This window comes from Salvelinus fontinalis, chromosome 42 (assembly GCF_029448725.1).
Source record: "Salvelinus fontinalis isolate EN_2023a chromosome 42, ASM2944872v1, whole genome shotgun sequence".
Classification (NCBI taxonomy): Eukaryota; Metazoa; Chordata; class Actinopteri; order Salmoniformes; family Salmonidae; genus Salvelinus; species Salvelinus fontinalis.
In genome coordinates this window covers 12880644-12901129 of record NC_074706.1, presented here as the reverse complement: position 1 = coordinate 12901129, position 20486 = coordinate 12880644, and the positions used below count along the sequence as shown (strand labels likewise).

The following is a 20486-nucleotide window of genomic DNA, read 5'->3' as shown; positions in this document are numbered from 1 at the left end:
AAAATGGTTGAGTAAATAAATGGGCATATGGTGCACAATCCAGGAATGGAAAGCTCTTAGAGACTTACCCAGAAAGACTCACAGCTGTAATCGCTGCCAAAGGGTGATTCTAACATGCATTGACTCAGGGGGTTAAATACTTACCCAAATCTAGACATTATGCATTTTATTTTTCATATTTATTTTTACAAATGTTAATAGTTCTTTCACTTTGAGTCGTGTGTAGATCGTTGACAAAACATTACAACACAACCATTTGAATCCCACTTTGTAACAACAAAATGTGGGGAAAAAATCAAGGGGTCAATCAAATGTATTTATAAAGCCCTTTTTTTACATCAAATGTCACAAAGTGCTTATACAGAAACCCAGCCTAAAACCCCAAAGCGCAAACAAGCAATCCCGATGTAGAAGCAAGGTGGCTAGGAAAAACTCCCTCGAAAGGGAACCTAGGAACACAGCCATTAAGGCCAGATCGTTAAGGGGGGTGAATACTTTCAGAATGCACTCATGCTAAAATGTTTATTCTATTCTAGTGAGCGTTTTACCTTGTCCGTATTCTTTGTTATTGTTGTTGCATTGTCAAGAAGGAACCTGCATGTAAGCATTTCGTTGGACAGTATACTATGTGTATCCCGTACATACCACTAGAAACTTGAAAACACACACCTGCTAGGGCCTTCACTGGTGCACTAGGGCCTTCACTGGTGCGCTTGCGCCTATTATTTTGATGTGCAGAGCAATTGCACAGGCAAAATGGATCTAATCCGTTCAACCCATAAAAGAACAGACTAAAAGAGTTCCCTGTCGCGGGAGCCACACAGCTGTTGTAGCGGTTTAGCCGTGTGAGTACAGCATTGGGAATGGTCTGTTTTTTCAAGGGGACAACGTAATGGACATGAGGCCAGATGTTTCCCCAAAAGTCACTCTGGACTGTAATGGCTTCTTCAGTGACACTAGCGGAGCCGTGGAGTGCAGTGTTGGGGCTATAAAAATGACAGCACTGTGCATGTGCTTGACAACTCAATAGCGAGGCCTCGTAGCATTGAGGGAGCGAGGACGACAAGATAAATCAAGTCACAAATTAAAGTCACATGGGTACGCAAAGTCGCTTGGACTAGAAACAGGCACTCTGCTTGTCCATGCATCGCGCCGACGGAGATAAACACCTCTCTGGGAAAAGGAAGGGCAAGAATGTATGCTTTATGATTAACGACTCATGATGTAATCATAACATACAGGAACTCAAGTCCTTCAGCTCACCCGATCTAGAATAACTTACATTTTACCTACCAAGATAATTATCGTCAGTTATAGTCACAGCTGTGTACATTCCCCGTCAAGCCGACACCAAGACAGCCATCAAGGAACTTCACTCGACTATATGCAAACTGGAAACCATATATCCTGAGGCTGCATTTACTGTAGCTGGGGATTTTAACAAAGCAAATTTGAGAACAAGTCTACCCTAAATTCTTCAAGCATATTGATTGAGCTACGCGCATGCGCTATACCCTCGACCACTGCTACTCCAACTTCCGCGATGCATACAAAGCCCTCCCCCGCCCTCCCGTCGGCAAATCCGACCACGACGCCATCTTGCTCCTTCCGTCTTATTGGCAGAAACTCAAACTGGATGTACCAGTGACGAGAGCCATTCAACGCTGCTCCGACCAATCGGAAGCCACACGTCAAGATTGTTTTGATCACGCGGACTGGAGTATGATCCGGTCAACATCAACCTAAACGCTGACTTGGAGATGTTGTACCCACTGACTATTAAAACCTACCCTAACCAGAAACCGTGGATGGATGGCGGCATTCGCGCAAAACTGAAAGCGCGATCCACCACATTTACCATGGAAAGAGGTCTGGGAATATAAACAGCGCAGCTATTCCCGCCGCAAGGCAATCAAACAAGCGAAATGTCTTTCGCTTTGAGGATAATACAGTGCCACCGTCGCGGCCCGCTAACAAGGACTGCAGCCTCCTGAGGGGAGGAATCTGTCCTGAGGGGTGGGTAATCTGTCCGTAAACACACCAGATACCTGGGGTGCGCACGCTTGGAGGACGAGGCTAGGGATGCCGTCTGGCAGGGTTAACACGTTTAAATGTTTTACTCATGTCAGCCACGGGGAAGGAGGGGGGGGGCCCTCAATCGCTCCCTATCCCAATCTGTTGTCCCCACATGCTTCAAGAAGGAAAAGATAACTGAACTAAAAGAGTACCGCCCCGTAGCACTCACTTCTGTCATCATGAAGTGCTTCGAGAGACTAGTCAAGGAACATATCACCTCCACCTTTAACGTCCACCCAAGACCCACTTCAGTTCGCATACCGCCACAACAGGTCCACAGACGATGCAATCGCCATCACACTGCACAATCCCATCTGGACAAAAGGAATACCTATGTAAAAATGCTGTTCATTGAATACAACACAGCATTCAACACCATAGTACCCTCCAAGCTCATCATCAAACTGGAGGCCCTGGGTCTCAACCCCACACTGTGCAACCGTCGCGGCCCTCTAACAAGGACTGCGCCCCGCCCCCTCTCTCCCCTTCTCCGTGGCTGACATGAGTAAAACATTTAAACGAGTTAACCGTCGCAAGGGTTAAAGGGTGGGGCTCCAGCTCAATCATCAAGTTTGCAGACGACACCACAGTAGTGGGCTTACCAACGACAACGAGACAGCCTACAGGGAGGAGGGCACTCGGAGTGTGGTGTCAGGAAAACAACCTCTCACTCAATGTCAACAAAACAAAGGAGATGATCATAGACTTCAGGAAACAGCAGAGGGAGCACCCCCCTATCCACGTCAAAGGGACAGCAGTGGAGAAGGTGAAAAGTTAGGTTCCTCGGCATACACATCAGACAAACTGAAATGGTCCACCCACAGAGACAGTGTGGTGAAGAAGGCGCAACAGCACCTCTTCACCCTCAGGAGGCTGAAGAAATCTGGCTTGTCACCCAAAACTTTTACAGATGCACAATCGAGAGCATCCTTTCGGGCTGTATCACAGCCTGGTATGGCAACTGCACCGCCTCAACCGCAAGGCTCTCCAGAGGGTGGTGAGGTCTGCACAACGCATCACCAGGGGCAAACTACCTGCCCTCCATCACACCTACAGCACCCAATGTCACAGGAAGGCCAAAAAGATCATCAAGGAGATCAACCACCCGAGCCACTGCCTGTTCACCCCGTTATCATCCAGAAGACGAGGTCAGTACAGGTGCATCAAAGCTGGGACCGAGAGACTGAAAAACAGCTTCTATCTCAAGACCATCAGACTGTTAAACAGCAATCACTAACTTTGAGAGGCTGCTGCCTACATTGAGACCCAATCACTGGCCACTTTAATAAATGGATCATTAGTCACTTTATACAACGCACTCTAAATAATGCCACTAATAATGTTTACATATCTTACATTATTCATATCACATGTATATACTGTATTTTATACCATCTACTGCACCTTCGCTCATCCATATATTTACATGTACATATTCTCATTCATTCATTAGATTTGTGTGTATTAGGTAGTTGTTGGGGAATTATTAGATATTACTGCACTGTCAGATCTAGAAGCACAAGCATTTCGCTACACTCGCATTAACATCTGCTAACCATGTGTATGTGACAAATAAAATTTGATTTGACACACACACACACTAAAGCCACTACAACGATTCCTTTTTAGACTCCAAATAGCCAATCGCTTGTCGTGCCTATACCAGTTGAGAGGTGTGTAAAAATAAACAGTCTATAAAATCAGGACACGGGCAGACCGTTAAAAGCTGTCAATCCCGACCGGTTAATGTTGTGTATGCAATAACAACTATGGGCTTAGTTGGAGTTCCTGATTTAAGAGATGGGTTAAACTGAGTTGTGAAACCAGAGAAGTCGAGGAGGGGAAGGCACTGAACTAGAACAGCTGGGAAGCATAGATTTGGAGAGGGATAGAACGGGCATTCCGATTTAAAGCCATATGCAGTAGCGGTGGACCGACGGGTGTTTAAAATTGCTATATTTGGAATGCTCGATGACTAGATTCTCAGTGCATCAGTTCTTTACCTTTTTTACGTGCTTCACGCAACTGCAAGGTGCACAAATCTGATGGCGTCGCCATTTTGGATTAGCCATGACTAATCATGAGGAGTGTCTGTTCTATGGATCCTATTTTATTGTGCTGGACTGGGTCCATGTCCAATCTATCCATTCTATTTCTAGCCACTGGAGCAGATCCAGATTTTCCAAACTTAACCATGGACTCGTAGGCTACTTGTATGGGGCTGCTTGATTGCTTTCTCTTGGACGCTGTCCAGGCTTCTCAGTCTCTGGGCTTCCACCTGCCTGATGGACAGCTGTGGATTGAGCCATCTGTCCAGACTAGGCACTTGATGTTTCATTGGATTCCCTCCTTTTATTAATTCGATCCAAACTGAATTTGTATGGGGAGGTTTCAACAATGGCGAAAGTTTGATACACAAAAAAAGATACACAAAATGAGGGCAAGGTTCAAAATCCAGTCAAATGAGCTTGTGGTTAAAGCAGGACACATTGTTGATATGACATATAAAATACTAAATAGCCTCTTTCTCGAGAACCAAAAAGAGTACGGATAAAAGTTAACACCTGACATTTGGAGGGACATCTGGGTGTATTTCCATGTGTATCCCAATGATTCCCCTAATCCTTGTTCCTGAAGTGTGCACTTGTTCATCTCCCTTCATGGGAATGACTAGTAGAAGAAAATGGTGTTAACTCCCTCTAGCTCATTCCTACACCAATCCAATGCTTGTAAATTTGTGGTGAGTAGTGAACGAGTGCACACTTCAGGAAAAAGGTCCGATTATTGGGATGCAGCCTCCTTGTTTTTGAGAGGCTGGTTACAGGGTACTCACTCATCTCCTCGATCACTTCCGGGTCACACTCCCTGTACTTCTCCAGCTTTGCCTTCAGATGACTACTCTTCTCCCTCAGAGCCTGCAGCTCCTTTAGAAGAGTGGCCCGCTCCTCCTTTATAGGTGGACACAGGTGAAAACCCAAAAGACAGACACACACCAAGTGTGCAAACACATTAGGGCAGGGAATAGCCAGGGATCTCACGATACTATCACCATACTTAGGTGCCGATATGATACAGACGGCAATTCTCACGATTCAATATGTATTGCGATTCGATACTGATTTTATTGCGATTCGATGTTCCAAACATACTTCTCACCATGTCTGCTACAGAGAGACAAAATAAATTTCTATTTGATCAGTCGGGGAAATGTGTTGAAAACAAAATTGGCTCCCCATTTAAAAAGATTGAGAACAAGCTATGAAGGAAGGAGTTTGTGCAGTACAGTCAACTGCCGCTAAAATAATATTGCGATAGTCAAAACAATACATTGTCAAAAATATACCAAAATGTAACTATTGATTCACCCCCCATCACCAATACCCTGACACATCGCTCGCGTTGCGTGCGCTCACGTCGCAAAAATGTATTTAGAAATCGATATAATTCAATTATTGCACCCACACTGCTTGCGCGCGGTCAACCAGCGTCTGCGGTGCCAAGGGCTAAAATAGAAGTCCTTTCTATTTCTGACGCAGATCGCAGTGCAGGTCCTGCCTCTCCCATCTCATCATTGGTTTATAGAAGCAGGTACCCACGTGCCATCTCCTCATTGGTTATACCCATGTGGGTGATTGAAAGACGAACTGTGTTGTCAGTAGTCGTGGTAATACTATGAAAGTTTAGATTCCAATCACCATATAAAGTTCAAAGAAGCATTTCAGGTAAAATAACAACTCAATGTTTATATCCAGGACAAATTAGCTAGCAAGTGCAAGCTACTTCTATGTCATACTATGAAAGTTTAGATGCCAATCAACATTTAAGTTCAAAGAAGAAAAAGCCTGGAAGGAGGAGAGATGACTTTTTCGTAGAGCTCCGTGACAGGATTGTGTCTAGGCACAGATCTGGGGAAGGGCACCAAAACATTTCTGCAGCATTGAAGGTCCCCAAGAACACAGTGGCCTCCATCATTCGTAAATGGAAGAAGTTTAGAACCACCAAAAACCTTCCTAGAGCTGGCCGCCCGGCCAAACAGAGCAATCGGGGGTGAAGGGCCTTGGTCAGGGAGGTGACCAAGAACCCAATGGTCACTGACAGAGCTCCAGAGTTCCTCTGTGGCGATGGGAGAACCTTCCAGAAGGACAACCATCTCTGCAACACTCTACCAGTAAAAAAGGCACATGACAGCCCGCTTGGATTTTTCCAAAAGGCACCTAAAGTCTCTCAGAGCATGAGAAACAAGATTCTCTGGTCTGATGAAACCAAGAATTAACTCTTTGTTCTGAATGCCAAGCGTCACGTCTGGAGGAAACCAGAAACCATCCCTTCTGTGAAACCTGGTGATGTCAGCATCATGCTGTGGGGATGTTTTTCAGTGGCAGGGACTGGGAGACTAGTCAGGATCGAGGGAAAGATGAACGCAGCAAAGTACAGAGTTCCTTGATGAAAACCTGCTCCAGTCACTCAGGACCTTAGACTGGGGTGAAAGTTCACCTTCCAACAGGACAACGAACCTAAGCACACAGCCAAGACAACGCAGGAGTGGCTTCGGGACAAGTCTCAGAATGTCCTTGAGTGACCCAGCCAGAGCGCGGACTTGAACATCTCTGGAGAGACCTGAAAATAGCTGTGCAGCAATGCTCCCGATCCATTTTTTATTCTTAATAAATTAGCAAACATTTCTAAAAACCTGTTTTTGCTTTGTCATTATTGGTATTGAGTGTAGATTTATGAGGGGGAACAACAATTGAATACATTTTAGAATAAGGCTGCAACGTAAATGTGGAAAAAGTCAAGGGGTCTGAATACTTTCCAAATGCACTGTATATGCAACAAAATACACACCCCACCCCCCCTTAGAGGTGTGGATTCTAGTCCTTTTATCTTACAATACAAAAACTATCTCAAAATTATTGCAGATAAACAAAATCACTCATCATTGATAAAATGAAGGATAATAAAAAGGTCTGCTTTCCCTTTAAGGCGTAAATGTACTTACGGTTTCTTCACGTCCTACTTTTGATTTGTCGACAGCCTGCTGCAGAGACATCTTCCTTTGTTTCTCCTTGGTATGCTATGGAGAGAAAATACATTTAGAATTATCACAATTTAACATCAGTTACATTTTCACATCAATGTTGTGTTTTGTGGGCTTGAACTTCAATTTCACACATGTAACTATGCATCACACACACATAAATATGAACTAAATAATCATGCAGATATAATTAAATATCATACACATACATTATCAAATTCTTAATCGTGTCTGCATGAAACAGCTGCCATTAGGCGATATACCGTTTATACTGTATATCAAAGTATTTCGAAATACCAACGGTATGATTTTCAATAACTGCGGGGTTGCGTACTACTTAAGTATAACTATAAGAAAGCTAAGATATGTCAAATAAATAATATCGAGCTCAGTGCTCCAGCTTGCATTTGGTTTGTTAACTAAGAGGCTAGATGTCAAGATCAAGCTTCTTGGTTTCAGCAGTGACATTCAATCCCCTCCTGGATCAAAATACCTGTTGCCGAGAATTGTTTTGCGCGTCAAAATAAATAGTGCCCCGTGTGTGCACTTCCGGTAATACCGTAGAAACAGGTATGAAAATCTGGATACTCCTCAACTCAGTCATCCCCATGGTAACAGAAGGCAAGAGTCAGGCAGCTATAATATTTCTCACTCAATCAAAAGTCATGGCAAAGAACTATGAGCCAAAATTATTCTGCACTGGTTAGTATTCTTGCACATTGGCTCTGTCCCCCTATGGGTCCTGATCAAAAATAGTGCACTACACAGGGAATAGGGTGTCATTTAATTTACATCTCTCTATACATCATACCTCGCATTAAATTGTTTTTTTCAAAAGTTCAGACAGTGACAAACCAATAAATTAAATACAATTTTAATAAAAGTTTATTGACTATAAAACAAAGAAACAGTCACCTTCCTTGTACACTGTTTATAGAATGAGAGACGGGAGGGTTCCCATATAAATATGTCACCGATAACAGACCACATATTCACGCCAATGTGTTAAATTTCCAACTCGGCGGCCGCCGCAATTAGTTGCACCACTGGCGACTAGAAGCCATTTATTCACCGCCCAGTACACGCCTTCATACTGTGTGGTCTGTGGCGTGGGGAATTTGGTCATCACGAGGATGAAATGCTAACGAGAGGACCACCAACTGTTTAAGTGACACCGCCACCTGCGACAAGCCACACAGCCACCACCTTCAGCGCTGCTACTGATAACGAGTCACTACCCACAACTCTGCAATGAGATTATTAGGTCTTAGACGTAGGCTATTTTGGTTCTGAACCTAGAGCTTCCTCGTGATCATGATCAAATGAGACACTGAGTTGACAATGTACTCCTTACGCATGTTATTTTTGGGGGGGATAGATAGTGAGAGAAAGACTGGGAAGATGGGAGAGAAGATTGTGCCAGAAGGGTGTGGGCTGGATTTCAAACACACGCCGACATGGTAGGCTGTGTGAGTGCTATGAAGACAGCGGTCTTAACCGCTCCCCTCAAACTCAACTCTGGACCTCGAAGCCAGTCTAGGTACATTTTAATTTTGTCTTCAGTCATTATTTTGAAGATATGTAAAGTGCCATTTGATTAACAAAATGAAACACTGATCACACAACATGGACAGTTGGAGTTGTGTGCAAACATTACACTCTGTTTCGTATGTCTAATCACGTTTGAGTGTTGTAGTAAGTGTTGTAGTACCTCCCACTTACAGTGAAAGCATATGCTTTACTGCAAACAAGTGTGCCTGCTTGGTGTGCTAGCTACAGAAATCAGAGTACAGTTAAGAACAGATGATGCATTTGGGACAGGAAATGCCCTGGTCTGTCTGTGGGCTTGAGACTATGCAGATAAGGGCAGCATCCCAAATGGCCCCCTATTCTCTATGTAGTGCAATACTTATTACCAGGGCACATAAGGTAATTTAGTTAAGTACGGAAGTACACTATAGAGAATAGGGGGCCATTTGGGACACATGGTACATGAGGTCTATAGGCCTGAGATGTTCTGTAATAAGAACCGCGTGAATCGCCGGCGTGAACTCGATAAAGAGTCTAGCAAGCTGTTAAAACTGGAGGGGAGAGAGGCCAGTAGACCCTCAGCATTAGCTTAAGGTTAGAGGTCAGGTGGGGGGGTGACAGTGTACTTTGCCCTATTGAAAATCAAAATACACCCCCCCGCAGTGTCAGAGAAGCTCACACAATTGAGGGGGATGTCCCACACATTTTGTGTTTATTGGATAGGAAAAATAGAAGATAGAATTTCTGTAGCAGTGGGTCAGATTCTAACCCATGCTGCAGCGGTATGCTCTGGAGGCAGTGGCTTAGACCACCATAGGCCACAATACACCCGTTAAAATCACCTGCTTGTCCAGCTCCTCCAACCTGCGCTTGCGGGCGTGCAGGGCCTTGCTGGGGAAGGCCCAGTAGTAGTTTGAGGTGCCCACTCTCTCACAGTCCACCATGTTGTTATCCACCAGAACCTCCTTCACTGACATGGGTGCTGCAGACAGGAGAGGCTCATTCTCAGTTCATCTTTCCTGGGTTCGTCGCATCTGCTCTCCTCACCTTCTCAAAACCCATTAGATAAAAAGGTCAGAGTGGAGGGACCTTGGACCATCTCCTCCAATATGATTGAAAAGGATGTGAGGAATCACAGAAAGGTGAATTGATGTAGAGCCCAGGAGTGTGTTAGTGCCCTAGTTCCCTAGGAAGTGCACTTTATGTCTGAATTGAGATTGGGGTGGCAGGTAAGTGTACTTAGTGGGGACATGTTACTGTACCTCAGTACCCCTCTCTCAACCTGGTCATTAGTGGACGGCAAAACCTGTGGTTCTTGTAACCTCATTGTCATTGCTAGTGTCAAGTGCACCATCTGGGACTCATCGTAATGATAGTGCATTGCAAAAGTATTCATCCCCTTGGTGTTTTTGCTATTTTGTTGCATTACAACCTGTAATTTATATAGATTTTTATTTGGAAATCATGTAATGGACATACACAAAATAGTCCAAATTGTTGAAGTGAAAAAAATAACTTGTTTCAAAAAATGCTAAAGTGGTGCTCGCATATGTACTCACCCCCTTTGCTATGAAGCCCCTAAATAAGATCTGTTACAACCAATTACCATCAGAAGTCACATAATTAGACAAATAAAGTCAACCTGTGTGCAATCTAAGTGTCACATGATCTGTCACATGATCTCAGTATACACAGTTGAAGTCGGAAGTTTACATACACTTAGGTTGGAGTCATTAACTTGTTTTTCAACCAAGTCGTGCATTCAACGACTTTGCATGACAAGTAATTTTTCCAACAATTGTTTAGAGACAGATTATTTCACTGTATCACAATTCCAGTGGGTCAGAAGTTTACATACACTAAGTTGACTGTGCCTTTAAACAAGCGTGGAAAATTCCAGAAAATGATGTCATGGCTTTAGAATTAGAGGCTAATTGACTTAATTTTTGTCAATATGAGGTGTACCTGTGGATGTATTTTGAGGCCTACCTTCAAACTCAGTGCCTCTTTGCTTGACATCATGGGAAAATCAAAAGAAATCAGCCAAGACATCAGAAAAAAAAAATTGTAGACCTCCGCAAGTCTGGTTCATCCTTGGGAGCAATTTCCAAACGCCTGAAGATATCACGTTCATCTGATCGAACAATAGTACGCAAGTATAAACACCATGGGACCACGCAGCCGTCATATCGCTCAGGAAGAAGACGCGTTCTGTCTCCTAGAGATGAACGTACTTTGGTGCGAAAAGTGCAAATCAATCCCAGAACAACAGCAAAGGACCTTGTGAAGATGCTGGAGGAAACAGGTACAAAAGTATCTATATCCACAGTAAAACGAGTCCTAAGTTGACATAACCTGAAAGGCCGCTCAGCAAGGAAGAAGCCACTGCTCCTAAACCGCCACAAAAAGCCAGACTACGGTTTGCATCTCCACATGGGGACAAAGATCGTACTTTTTGGAGAAATGTCCTCTGGTCTTATGAAATAAAAAAATAGAACTGTTTGGCCATGAAGATCATCGTTATGTTTGGAGGAAAAAGGGGGAAGCTTGCAAGCTGAAGAACACCATCCCAACCGTGAAGCACAGGGTGGCAGCATCATGTTGTGGGGTGCTTTGCTGCAGGAGGGACTGGGGCACTTCACAAAATATATGGCATTGAGGAAGGAAAAATATGTGGATATATTGAAGCAACATTTCAAGACATCAGTCAGGAAGTTAAAGCTTCGTCGCAAATGGGTCTTCCAAATGGACAATGACCCCAAGCATACTTCCAAAGTTGTGGCAAAATGGCTTAAGGACAACAAAGTCAAGGTATTGGAATGGCCATCACAAAGCCCTGACCTCAATCCTATAGAAAATGTATGGGCGGAACTGAAAAAGCATGTGCGAGCAAGGAGGCCTACAAACCTGACTCAGTTACACCAGCTCTGTCAGGAGGAATGGGCCAAAATTCACCCAACTTATTGTGGGAAACTTGTGGAAGGCTACCTGAAACGTTTGACCCAAGTTAAACTATTTAAAGGCAACGCTACCAAATACTAATTGTGTATGTATGTGTAAACTTCTGACCCACGTGATGAAAGAAATAAAAGCTGAAATAAATCACTACTATTATGACAGTTCACATTTTTAAAATAAAGTGGTGACCTAAGACAGGGAATCTTTACTAGGATTAAATGTCAGCAATTGTGAAAAACAGTTTAAATGTATTTGGCTAAGGTGTATGTGAACTTCCGACTTAAACTGTATACACCTGGTCTGAAAGGCCAAAGTGTCTGCAACACCACTAAGCAAGGGGCACCACTACGCAAGGGGCACCACCAAGCAAGCGGCACCATGAAGACCAAGGAGCTCTCCAAACAGGTCAGGGACAACATGGATCAGATCAGGGTTGGGTTATAAAAAAATATCAGAAACTTTGAACATCCCACAAAGCACCATTAAATCCATTATTAAAAAATGGAAAGAATATGGCACCACAACAAACCTGCCAAGAGAGGGCCGCCCACCAAAACTCATGGACTAGGCAAGGAGGGCATTAATCAGACGCAACAAAGAGATCAGAAAAACCCTGAAGGAGCTGTAAAGCTCCACAGCGGAGATTGGAGTATCTGCCCATAGGACCACACTCCACAGAGCTGGGCTTTATGGAACAGTGGCCAGAAAAAGCCATTGCTTAAATAAAAAAAATAAGCAAACACATTTGGTGTTTGCCAAAAGGTATGTGGGAGACTCCCCAAACATATGGGAGAAGGTACTCTGGTCAGATGAGACTAAAATTTAGCATTTTGCCCATCAAGGAAAACGCTATGTCTGGCGCAAACCCAAAACCTCTCCTCACCCGAGAACACCATCCATGTTTTTCCACCGGCAGGAACAGGGAAACTGGTCAGAATTGAAGGAATGGGGCTAAATACAGGGAAATTCTTGAGAAACCCGTTAGTCTTCAAGAAACTTGAGACTGGGACAGAGGTTCACCTTCCAGCAGAATAATGACCCTAAGAATACTGCTAAAGCAACACTTGAGTGGTTTAAGGGGAAACATTTAAATGTCTTGGAATGGCCTAGTCAAAGCCCAGACCTCAATTCAATTGAGAATCTGTGGTATGACTTAGACTGCTGTACACCAGCGGAACCCATCCAATTTGAAGGAGTTGGAACAGTTTTGCCTTGAAGAATGGGCAGAAATCCCTGTGGCTAGATGTGCCAAGCTTATAGAGACATACCCCAAGAGACTTGCAGCTGTAATTGCTGCAAAAGGTGACTCTACAAAGTATTGACTTTGGGGGGGTGAATAGTTATGCACGCTCAAGTTCTGTTGTGTCTTATTTCTTGTTTGTTTCACCCCAAAAAATATTTAGCATCTTCAAAGTGGTAGGCATGTTGTGTAAACCCCCGCAGAATCTATTTTAATTCCAACAAAATAGGAAAAATGCCAAAGGGGGTGAATACTTTTGCAAGCGACTGTACATTCACACTCCATAGCAATACAACTAGATTTGTTTCAAATCATCATATTACCGAGTGAAGCCCATTATACTATCCAGGCTCATATAGCTTCAATCTTCCAACTCTGTGGTCCAGATGTACCGAGAGCAGAATCAATCTGCATCCCATTTGGCATCCTATTCCCTATATAGTGCACTACTTTAGACGCTAATGGGCCCTGGTTAAAAGTAGTACACTATATAAGGAACAGGGTGCCATTTGGGACGCAGACATAGCCCACTCATCTGCCACGTAATCGCTTTACATTTATTACAGCGATAAGGGAAAACGTTGATTTAAATTTGCAGAGTCCAGGGCTCTTCTGTGTATTCCCTCCCTCTCTTAACTGATCCCAAAATCAGCTGAGAGTAATAAAGCTAGTTTAGCAGTTTAGCATTTTTCCCACAATGGTTAAGGATAGATTGGGGAAGGCAAGCTGGTCCTAGATCTCTACCTAGGGGAAACTTTACCACCAAGCATAATAGAACGTTCTAACATCTGGAACGAGGACGTCTGGTGAAATGTGATAGTCCCACATCATGCACTGTTCTGTTCCTCTGCCGTAGCACTAATAAAGTTGATCTGGTGTGTTTTGGAACGAGCTGTGTTATAGAGAAAGTTCAGTATTTAACAACTTAAAGTTACATGGCGCCACATCCTGAAAGTAGTCTATGGCCAGGAGAAACTGTAATCCATTGTTTTGTTTTCTCTAAACAGCCACTACAAACTTTAGCTATGTATCGTACACTGTGAATATGAAAAACACTGAACTTCCCCTTTAAGTACTGGGAGGATGTTGGGTAGCAGGGAGAATCAAACTAATGGGCCCTGTTTAAGCAAACTCTGGAACAAGGATTTCAGGGGCCTCATTTATCAAACATGCTTAAATTTCTCGATAGTCTGGCACATCTGGACTTGCTAGTTTCTAGTCCCTCTGTCTCGCTCGTTTGCCTCTCTGCCTTTCTCTCTTCCATCGCTCACTCACCATTTCTCTCCTGAGACTTTTTAAAAATATATAATTCCCTCCTGTCCCTCAAGTAATCACTGATATAACATAGCTGGAGTGGTGGAAAGCGATGTAGTTGAACCCTTGGTTTTGCTTATCCAATTATTTGAAATCAGTGATCAGTGATCAGGCTACATCAAGGAAAAGAATGGATGCATATTCAACGTTTTCAAAGAGGGCCCCTGATCTCACCCTCTCCCCCTCTCATTCTCTCCCTCCTTCCCTCTCTGCTGTGTGTGATAAGTGACTGTTATACACAGCAGATGCCAGAGCAGGGCCTTTAAAAACATGTGATTCTAATAATTTGCGGGCATCCCGATCAAGTTTCCCCAAATTAATGTAACGTCCACTGTAAAAAAAAAAAAGAAAAGGAAAATAAAGACCCGTTTGGGTGCGTACCAAAACAGCACAGCTCTGTTTCTCTATGGTGCCAGCACTTAAAACATGTGCTTTTCCCTATTGTTGTTCTCCCTGTACACCCCCCCCTCACACGTTAGTGCCTTTTGACAGTAGTGACGTCCCACTCCATACTACAGGCTAAATTTAGGGATGAATCAAAGTGATTTGGGCTGGACTCGGTTTCCAAGATGATGATGTTGGGACTATTTTATCATTATGTTGTTACGGGTGCGTGAGGGCAACTTTCAGTGTTGACACAGACCGCACATTCATGGGAAGAAAATGACGCAGAACTACTTCAGGCATCCGCAAAATGCTTGCCCCAAAAACATGGATACACTTAACTTCAAGAGGTGAAATAAAGACCTCTGGAAATGTTAGTACGCCGGACTTAAAGATTTGGGATCCATATGCTGTCACTGAATAGAAAATTCACATTGGCATCGCAGGGACATTTTTTAAATTTAATGCAGAGTTTTATTTCATATAGAAAATAAATCACGAGTCCCAGGTTTCACTTGTAAAACGATCCATCTGGTTCATCTCAAATAATCATTATTCACTTATTCCTTTAGTCTTGAGGGCGATTTTCTCTATGTCCTTGAGACAAAAAAACAACTCCATACTAATATATTTTATAAACAAATTTAAAAAAAGTATGAGCAAGTTAGACAGGGTGCCAAGCTATCCTAAACTAATACTCTAGAAACTGCGCCATAAGAGAAAATAACCCCTACAGGCCAAATGCATGCATTCAGTGAGTCAACATTCTTTGTTTTTTTAATGTTTTTATTTTTATTTATTTCACCTTTATTTAACCAGGTAGGCCAGTTGAGAACAAGTTCTCATTTACAACTGCGACCTGGCCAAGATAAAGCAAAGCAGTTCGACACATACAACAACACAGAGTTACACATGGAATAAACAAACGTACAGTCAAAAACACAATAGAAAATCTGTAAACAGTGTGTGCAAATGAAATAAGGAGGTAAGACAATAAATAGGCCATAGTGGCAAAGTAATTAGCAATTAACACTGGAGTGATCGATGTGCAGATGAGGATGTCCAAGTAGAAATACTGGTGTGCAAAAGAGCAGAAAAAAAAAATATATATATATATATATACACTGCTCAAAAAAATAAAGGGAACACAATGTAACTCCAAGTCAATCACACTTCTGTGAAATCAAACTGTCTACTTAGGAAGCAACACTGATTGACAATAAATTTCACATGCTGTTGTGCAAATGGAATAGACAAAAGGTGGAAATTATAGGCAATTTGCAAGACACCCCCCAAAAATGAGTGATTCTGCAGGTGGTGACCACAGACCACTTCTCAGTTCCTATGCTTCCTGGCTGATGTTTTGGTCACTTTTGAATGCTGGCGGTGCTCTCACTCTAGTGGTAGCATGAGACGGAGTCTACATCCCCACAGGTGGCTCAGGTAGTGCAGTTCATCCAGGATGGCACATCAATGCGAGCTGTGGCAAAAAGGTTTGCTGTGTCTGTCAGCATAGTGTCCAGAGCATGGAGGCGCTACCAGGAGACAGGCCAGTACATCAGGAGATGTGGAAGAGGCCGTAGGAGGGAAACAACACAGCAGCAGGACCGCTACCTCCGCCTTTGTGCAAGGAGATGCACTGCCAGAACCCTGCAAAATGACCTCCAGCAGGCCACAATTGTGCATGTGTCAGCATATGGTCTCACAAGGGGTCTGAGGATCTCATCTCGGTACCTATTGGCAGTCAGGCTACCTCTGGCGAGCACATGGAGGGCTGTGCGGCCCCACAAAGAAATGCCACCCCACACCATGACTGACCCATCGCCAAACCGTTCATGCTGGAGGATGTTGGCGGCAGCAGAACGTTCTCCACGGCGTCTCCAGACTCTGTCACGTCTGTCACATGTGCTCATGTGCTCAGTGTGAACCTGCTTTCATCTGTGAAGAGCACAGGGCGCCAGTGGCGAATTTGCCAATATTGGTGTTCTCTGGCAAATGCCAAACGTCCTGCACGGTGTTGGGCTGTAAGCACAACCCCCACCCGTGGACGTCGGGCCCTCATACCACCCCCATGGAGTCTGTTTCTGACCGTTTGAGCAGACACATGCACATTTGTGGCCTGCTGGAGGTCATTTTGCAGGGCGCTGGCAGTGCACCTCCTTGCACAAAGGCGGAGGTAGCGGTCCTGCTGCTGGGTTGTTGCCCTCCTACGGCCTCCTCCACGTCTCCTGATGTACTGGCCTGTCTCCTGGTAGCGCCTCCATGCTCTGGACACTACGCTGACAGACACAGCAAACCTTTTTGCCACAGCTCGCATTGATGTGCCATCCTGGATGAACTGCACTACCTGAGCCACTTGTGTGGGTTGTAGACTCCGTCTCATGCTACCACTAGAGTGAGAGCACCGCCAGCATTCAAAAGTGACCAAAACATCAGCCAGGAAGCATAGTGTCACGCCCTGGCCTTAGTATTCTTTGTTTTCTTTATTATTTTAGTTAGGTCAGGGTGTGACATGGGGAATGTTTGTGTTTTGTTGGTTTTGGGTGTTTTTTATGGTAAAGGGGTTGTTGTATAGTATATGGGTTTGTGTGGAGTACATGTCTCCTGTGATGTCTATCGTGTTGTCGATGTTTTTTCACATATGGAGCTGTTTGGCTGTTCATTCGTTTTGATGTCCGTTCCTGTTCGTGAGTTTACGTTTGTCCATGTAAGTTTATGTTCAGGTTCCGTTGTACGTCGTTTTCTTATTTTGTAGTTTGTTAAAGTGTTTTTGTTTCGTGACCATCGTAATTAATAATAAAGATGGCATATTTCCCAGACTCCGCATTTTGGTCAGAAGATCCTTCTCTCCTCACCTCATCTGAGGATGAGGAAAGCGACAGCTATTACAGAATCACCCACCAAAATACAGAGACCAAGCGGTATGGGAAAAATGCTCGACGGAGCAACAAGGACTTTTGGACTTGGGAGGAGATCCTGTCTGGTAGAGGACCCTGGGCGCAAACTGGGGAATATCGCTGCTCTCGTGAGAAGAGTGAGGCAGTCACAGCCCAGGAGCGCTGGTATGAGGAGGCAGCTAGGAGACGTGGATGGAAGCCGGAGAATCAAGCTCGTAACCGGAATTATGAGGGGACTCGTCTTGCACGGAAGCCCGAAAAGCCCGTGAGTAACTCCCAAAAATTTCTTGGGGGGGGGCTAAAGGGTAGTGGGCTAAGGGCAGGTAGGAGACCTGCGCCCACTTCCCAGGCTAACCGTGGAGAGCGGGAGTACGGGCAGACACCGTGTTACGCAGTAGAGCGCACGGTGTCTCCTGTACGTGTGCATAGCCCGGTGCGGGTTATTCCACCTCCCCGCACTGGTAGGGCTAGATTAGGCATTGAGCCAGGTGTCATGAGGCCGGCTCAACGCGTCTGGTCTCCAGTGCGTCTCCTCGGGCCGGCATACATGGCACCTGCCTTACGCATGGTTTCCCCGGTTCGCCTGCATAGCCCAGTGCGGGCTATTCCACCTCGCCGCACTGGCAGGGCGACCGGGAGCATTCAACCAGGTAAGGTTGGGCAGGCTCAATGCTCAAGAGAGCCAGTACGCCTGCACGGTCCGGTATTTCCGGCGCCACCTCCCCGCCCCAGCCTAGTACCTACAGTGCCTACATTACGCACTAGGCTACCAGTGCATTTCCAGAGCCCTGTTCCTCCTCCACGCACTCTCCCTATAGTGCGTGTATCCAGTTCAGTGCCTCCAGTTCCGGCCCCACGCACTAAGCCACCTGTGCGTCTCCTAAGTCCTGTACACACTGTCACTTCTCCCCGTACTAGTCCTGAGGTGCGCGCCCCAACCCAGTACCACCAGTGCCTCCTCCACGCACTAGCTATATGGTGCGTGTCTCCAGCCCTTTACCACCAGTGCCTAAACCACGCACCAAGCCTCCTGTGTGTCCCCAGAGTCCTGTGCGTCCTGTTGCTGCTCCCCGCACTAGCCCTGAGATGCGTGTCCCCAGCCCGGTGCCACCAGTCCCGGCACCACGCACCAGGCCTACAGTGCGCCTCAGCCGGCAGGAGTCTGCCGTCTGCACAGCGATGACTGAACTGCTCGTCTGCCAAGCGCCATCTGAGCCATCCGTCTCCCCAGCGCCATCTGAGCCATCCGTCTCCCCAGCGCCATCTGAGCCATCCGTCTCCCCAGCGCCATCTGAGCCATCCGTCTTCCCAGCGCCATCTGAGCCATCCGTCTGCAATGAGCCTGCAAAGCCGCCCGTCTGCCATGAGCCTGCAAAGCCGCCCGTCTGCCATGAGCCTACTGAGCCGTCCGCCAGACAGGAGCCGCTAGAGCCGCCAGCCAGACAGGAGCCGCTAGAGTCGTCCGTCAGACAGGATCTGCCAGAGCCGCCAACCAGACAGGATCTGCCAGAGCCGCCAACCAGACAGGATCTGCCAGAGCCGCCAACCAGACAGGATCTGCCAGAGCCGCCAACCAGACAGGATCTGCCAGAGCCGCCAACCAGACAGGATCTGCCAGAGCCGCCAACCAGACAGGATCTGCCAGAGCCGCCAACCAGACAGGATCTGCCAGAGCCGCCAACCAGACAGGATCTGCCAGAGCCACCAACCAGACAGGAGCAGCCAGATCAGTCAGCCAGCCATGAGCAGCCAGATCCGTCAGCCAGCCATGAGCAGCCAGATCCGTCAGCCAGCCATGAGCAGCCAGATCCGTCAGCTAGCCATGAGCAGCCAGATCCGTCAGCTAGCCATGAGCAGCCAGATCCGTCAGCTAGCCATGAGCAGCCAGATCCGTCAGCCAGCCATGAGCAGCCAGATCCGTCAGCCAGCCATGAGCAGCCAGATCCGTCAGCCAGCCATGAGCAGCCAGATCCGTCAGCCAGCCATGAGCAGCCAGATCCGTCAGCCAGCCATGAGCAGCCAGATCCGTCAGCTAGCCATGAGCAGCCAGATCCGTCAGCTAGCCATGAGCAGCCAGATCCGTCAGCTAGCCATGAGCAGCCAGATCCGTCAGCTAGCCATGAGCAGCCAGATCCGTCAGCTAGCCATGAGCAGCCAGATCCGTCAGCTAGCCATGAGCAGCCAGATCCGTCAGCCAGCCATGAGCAGCCAGATCCGTCAGCCAGCCATGAGCAGCCAGATCCGTCAGCTAGCCATGAGCAGCCAGATCCGTCAGCCAGCCATGAGCAGCCAGATCCGTCAGCCAGCCATGAGCAGCCAGATCCGTCAGCCAGCCATGAGCAGCCAGATCAGTCAGCCAGCCATGAGCAGCCAGATCCGTTAGCCAGCCATGAGCAGCCAGATCTGTCAGCCAGCCATGGGCTGTCCCTCAGTCCGGAGCTGCAGTCCCTCAGTCCGGAGCTGCAGTCCCTCAGTCCGGAGCTGCAGTCCCTCAGTCCGGAGCTGCCATTCCTCAGTCCGGAGCTGCCATTCCTCAGTCCGGAGCTGCCCCTTACCCTGGTGCTGCCCCTTACCCTGGTGCTGCCCCTGACCCTGGTACTGCCCCTGACCCTGGTACTGCCCCTGACCCTGGTACTGCCCCTGACCCTGGTACTGCCCCTTACCCTGGTACTGGCCCTTAGTCCGGAGCTGTCCCTTAGTCCGGAACTGCCCCTTAATGCAATGGGGTTAATGTGGAGAGGGGTCATTTTGAAGAAGCTAAGGAGGTGGTTAGGGACTGTGGTGACGTGGGGACCACGACCAGAGCCGGAGCCGCCACCGTGGATGGAAGCCCACCCAGACCCTCCCCTAGACTGTGTAATGGTGCGCCCGGAGTTCGCACCTTAAGGGGGGGGTTATGTCACGCCCTGGCCTTAGTATTCTTTGTTTTCTTTATTATTTTAGTTAGGTCAGGGTGTGACATGGGGAATGTTTGTGTTTTGTTGGTTTTGGGTGTTTTTTATGGTAAAGGGGTTGTTGTATAGTATATGGGTTTGTGTGGAGTACATGT

The 20486-nt window shown here is 46.3% G+C and overlaps 1 protein-coding gene across 1 annotated transcript in view; it reads right to left on the bottom strand.

Moving 5' to 3' along the window:
* The window catches only part of LOC129841347 (meiotic nuclear division protein 1 homolog), a 44720-nt gene that overhangs the window by 14144 nt on the left and 10090 nt on the right, over positions 1 to 20486 (bottom strand). Inside the window, exons 2-4 of the mRNA XM_055909582.1 lie at positions 9487 to 9626; positions 7076 to 7150; positions 4910 to 5024 (exon numbers count right to left, since the gene is read on the bottom strand). Coding sequence (XP_055765557.1) covers positions 4910 to 5024; positions 7076 to 7150; positions 9487 to 9626 — 330 coding nt within the window. The remainder of the gene's footprint in view (positions 1 to 4909; positions 5025 to 7075; positions 7151 to 9486; positions 9627 to 20486) is intronic.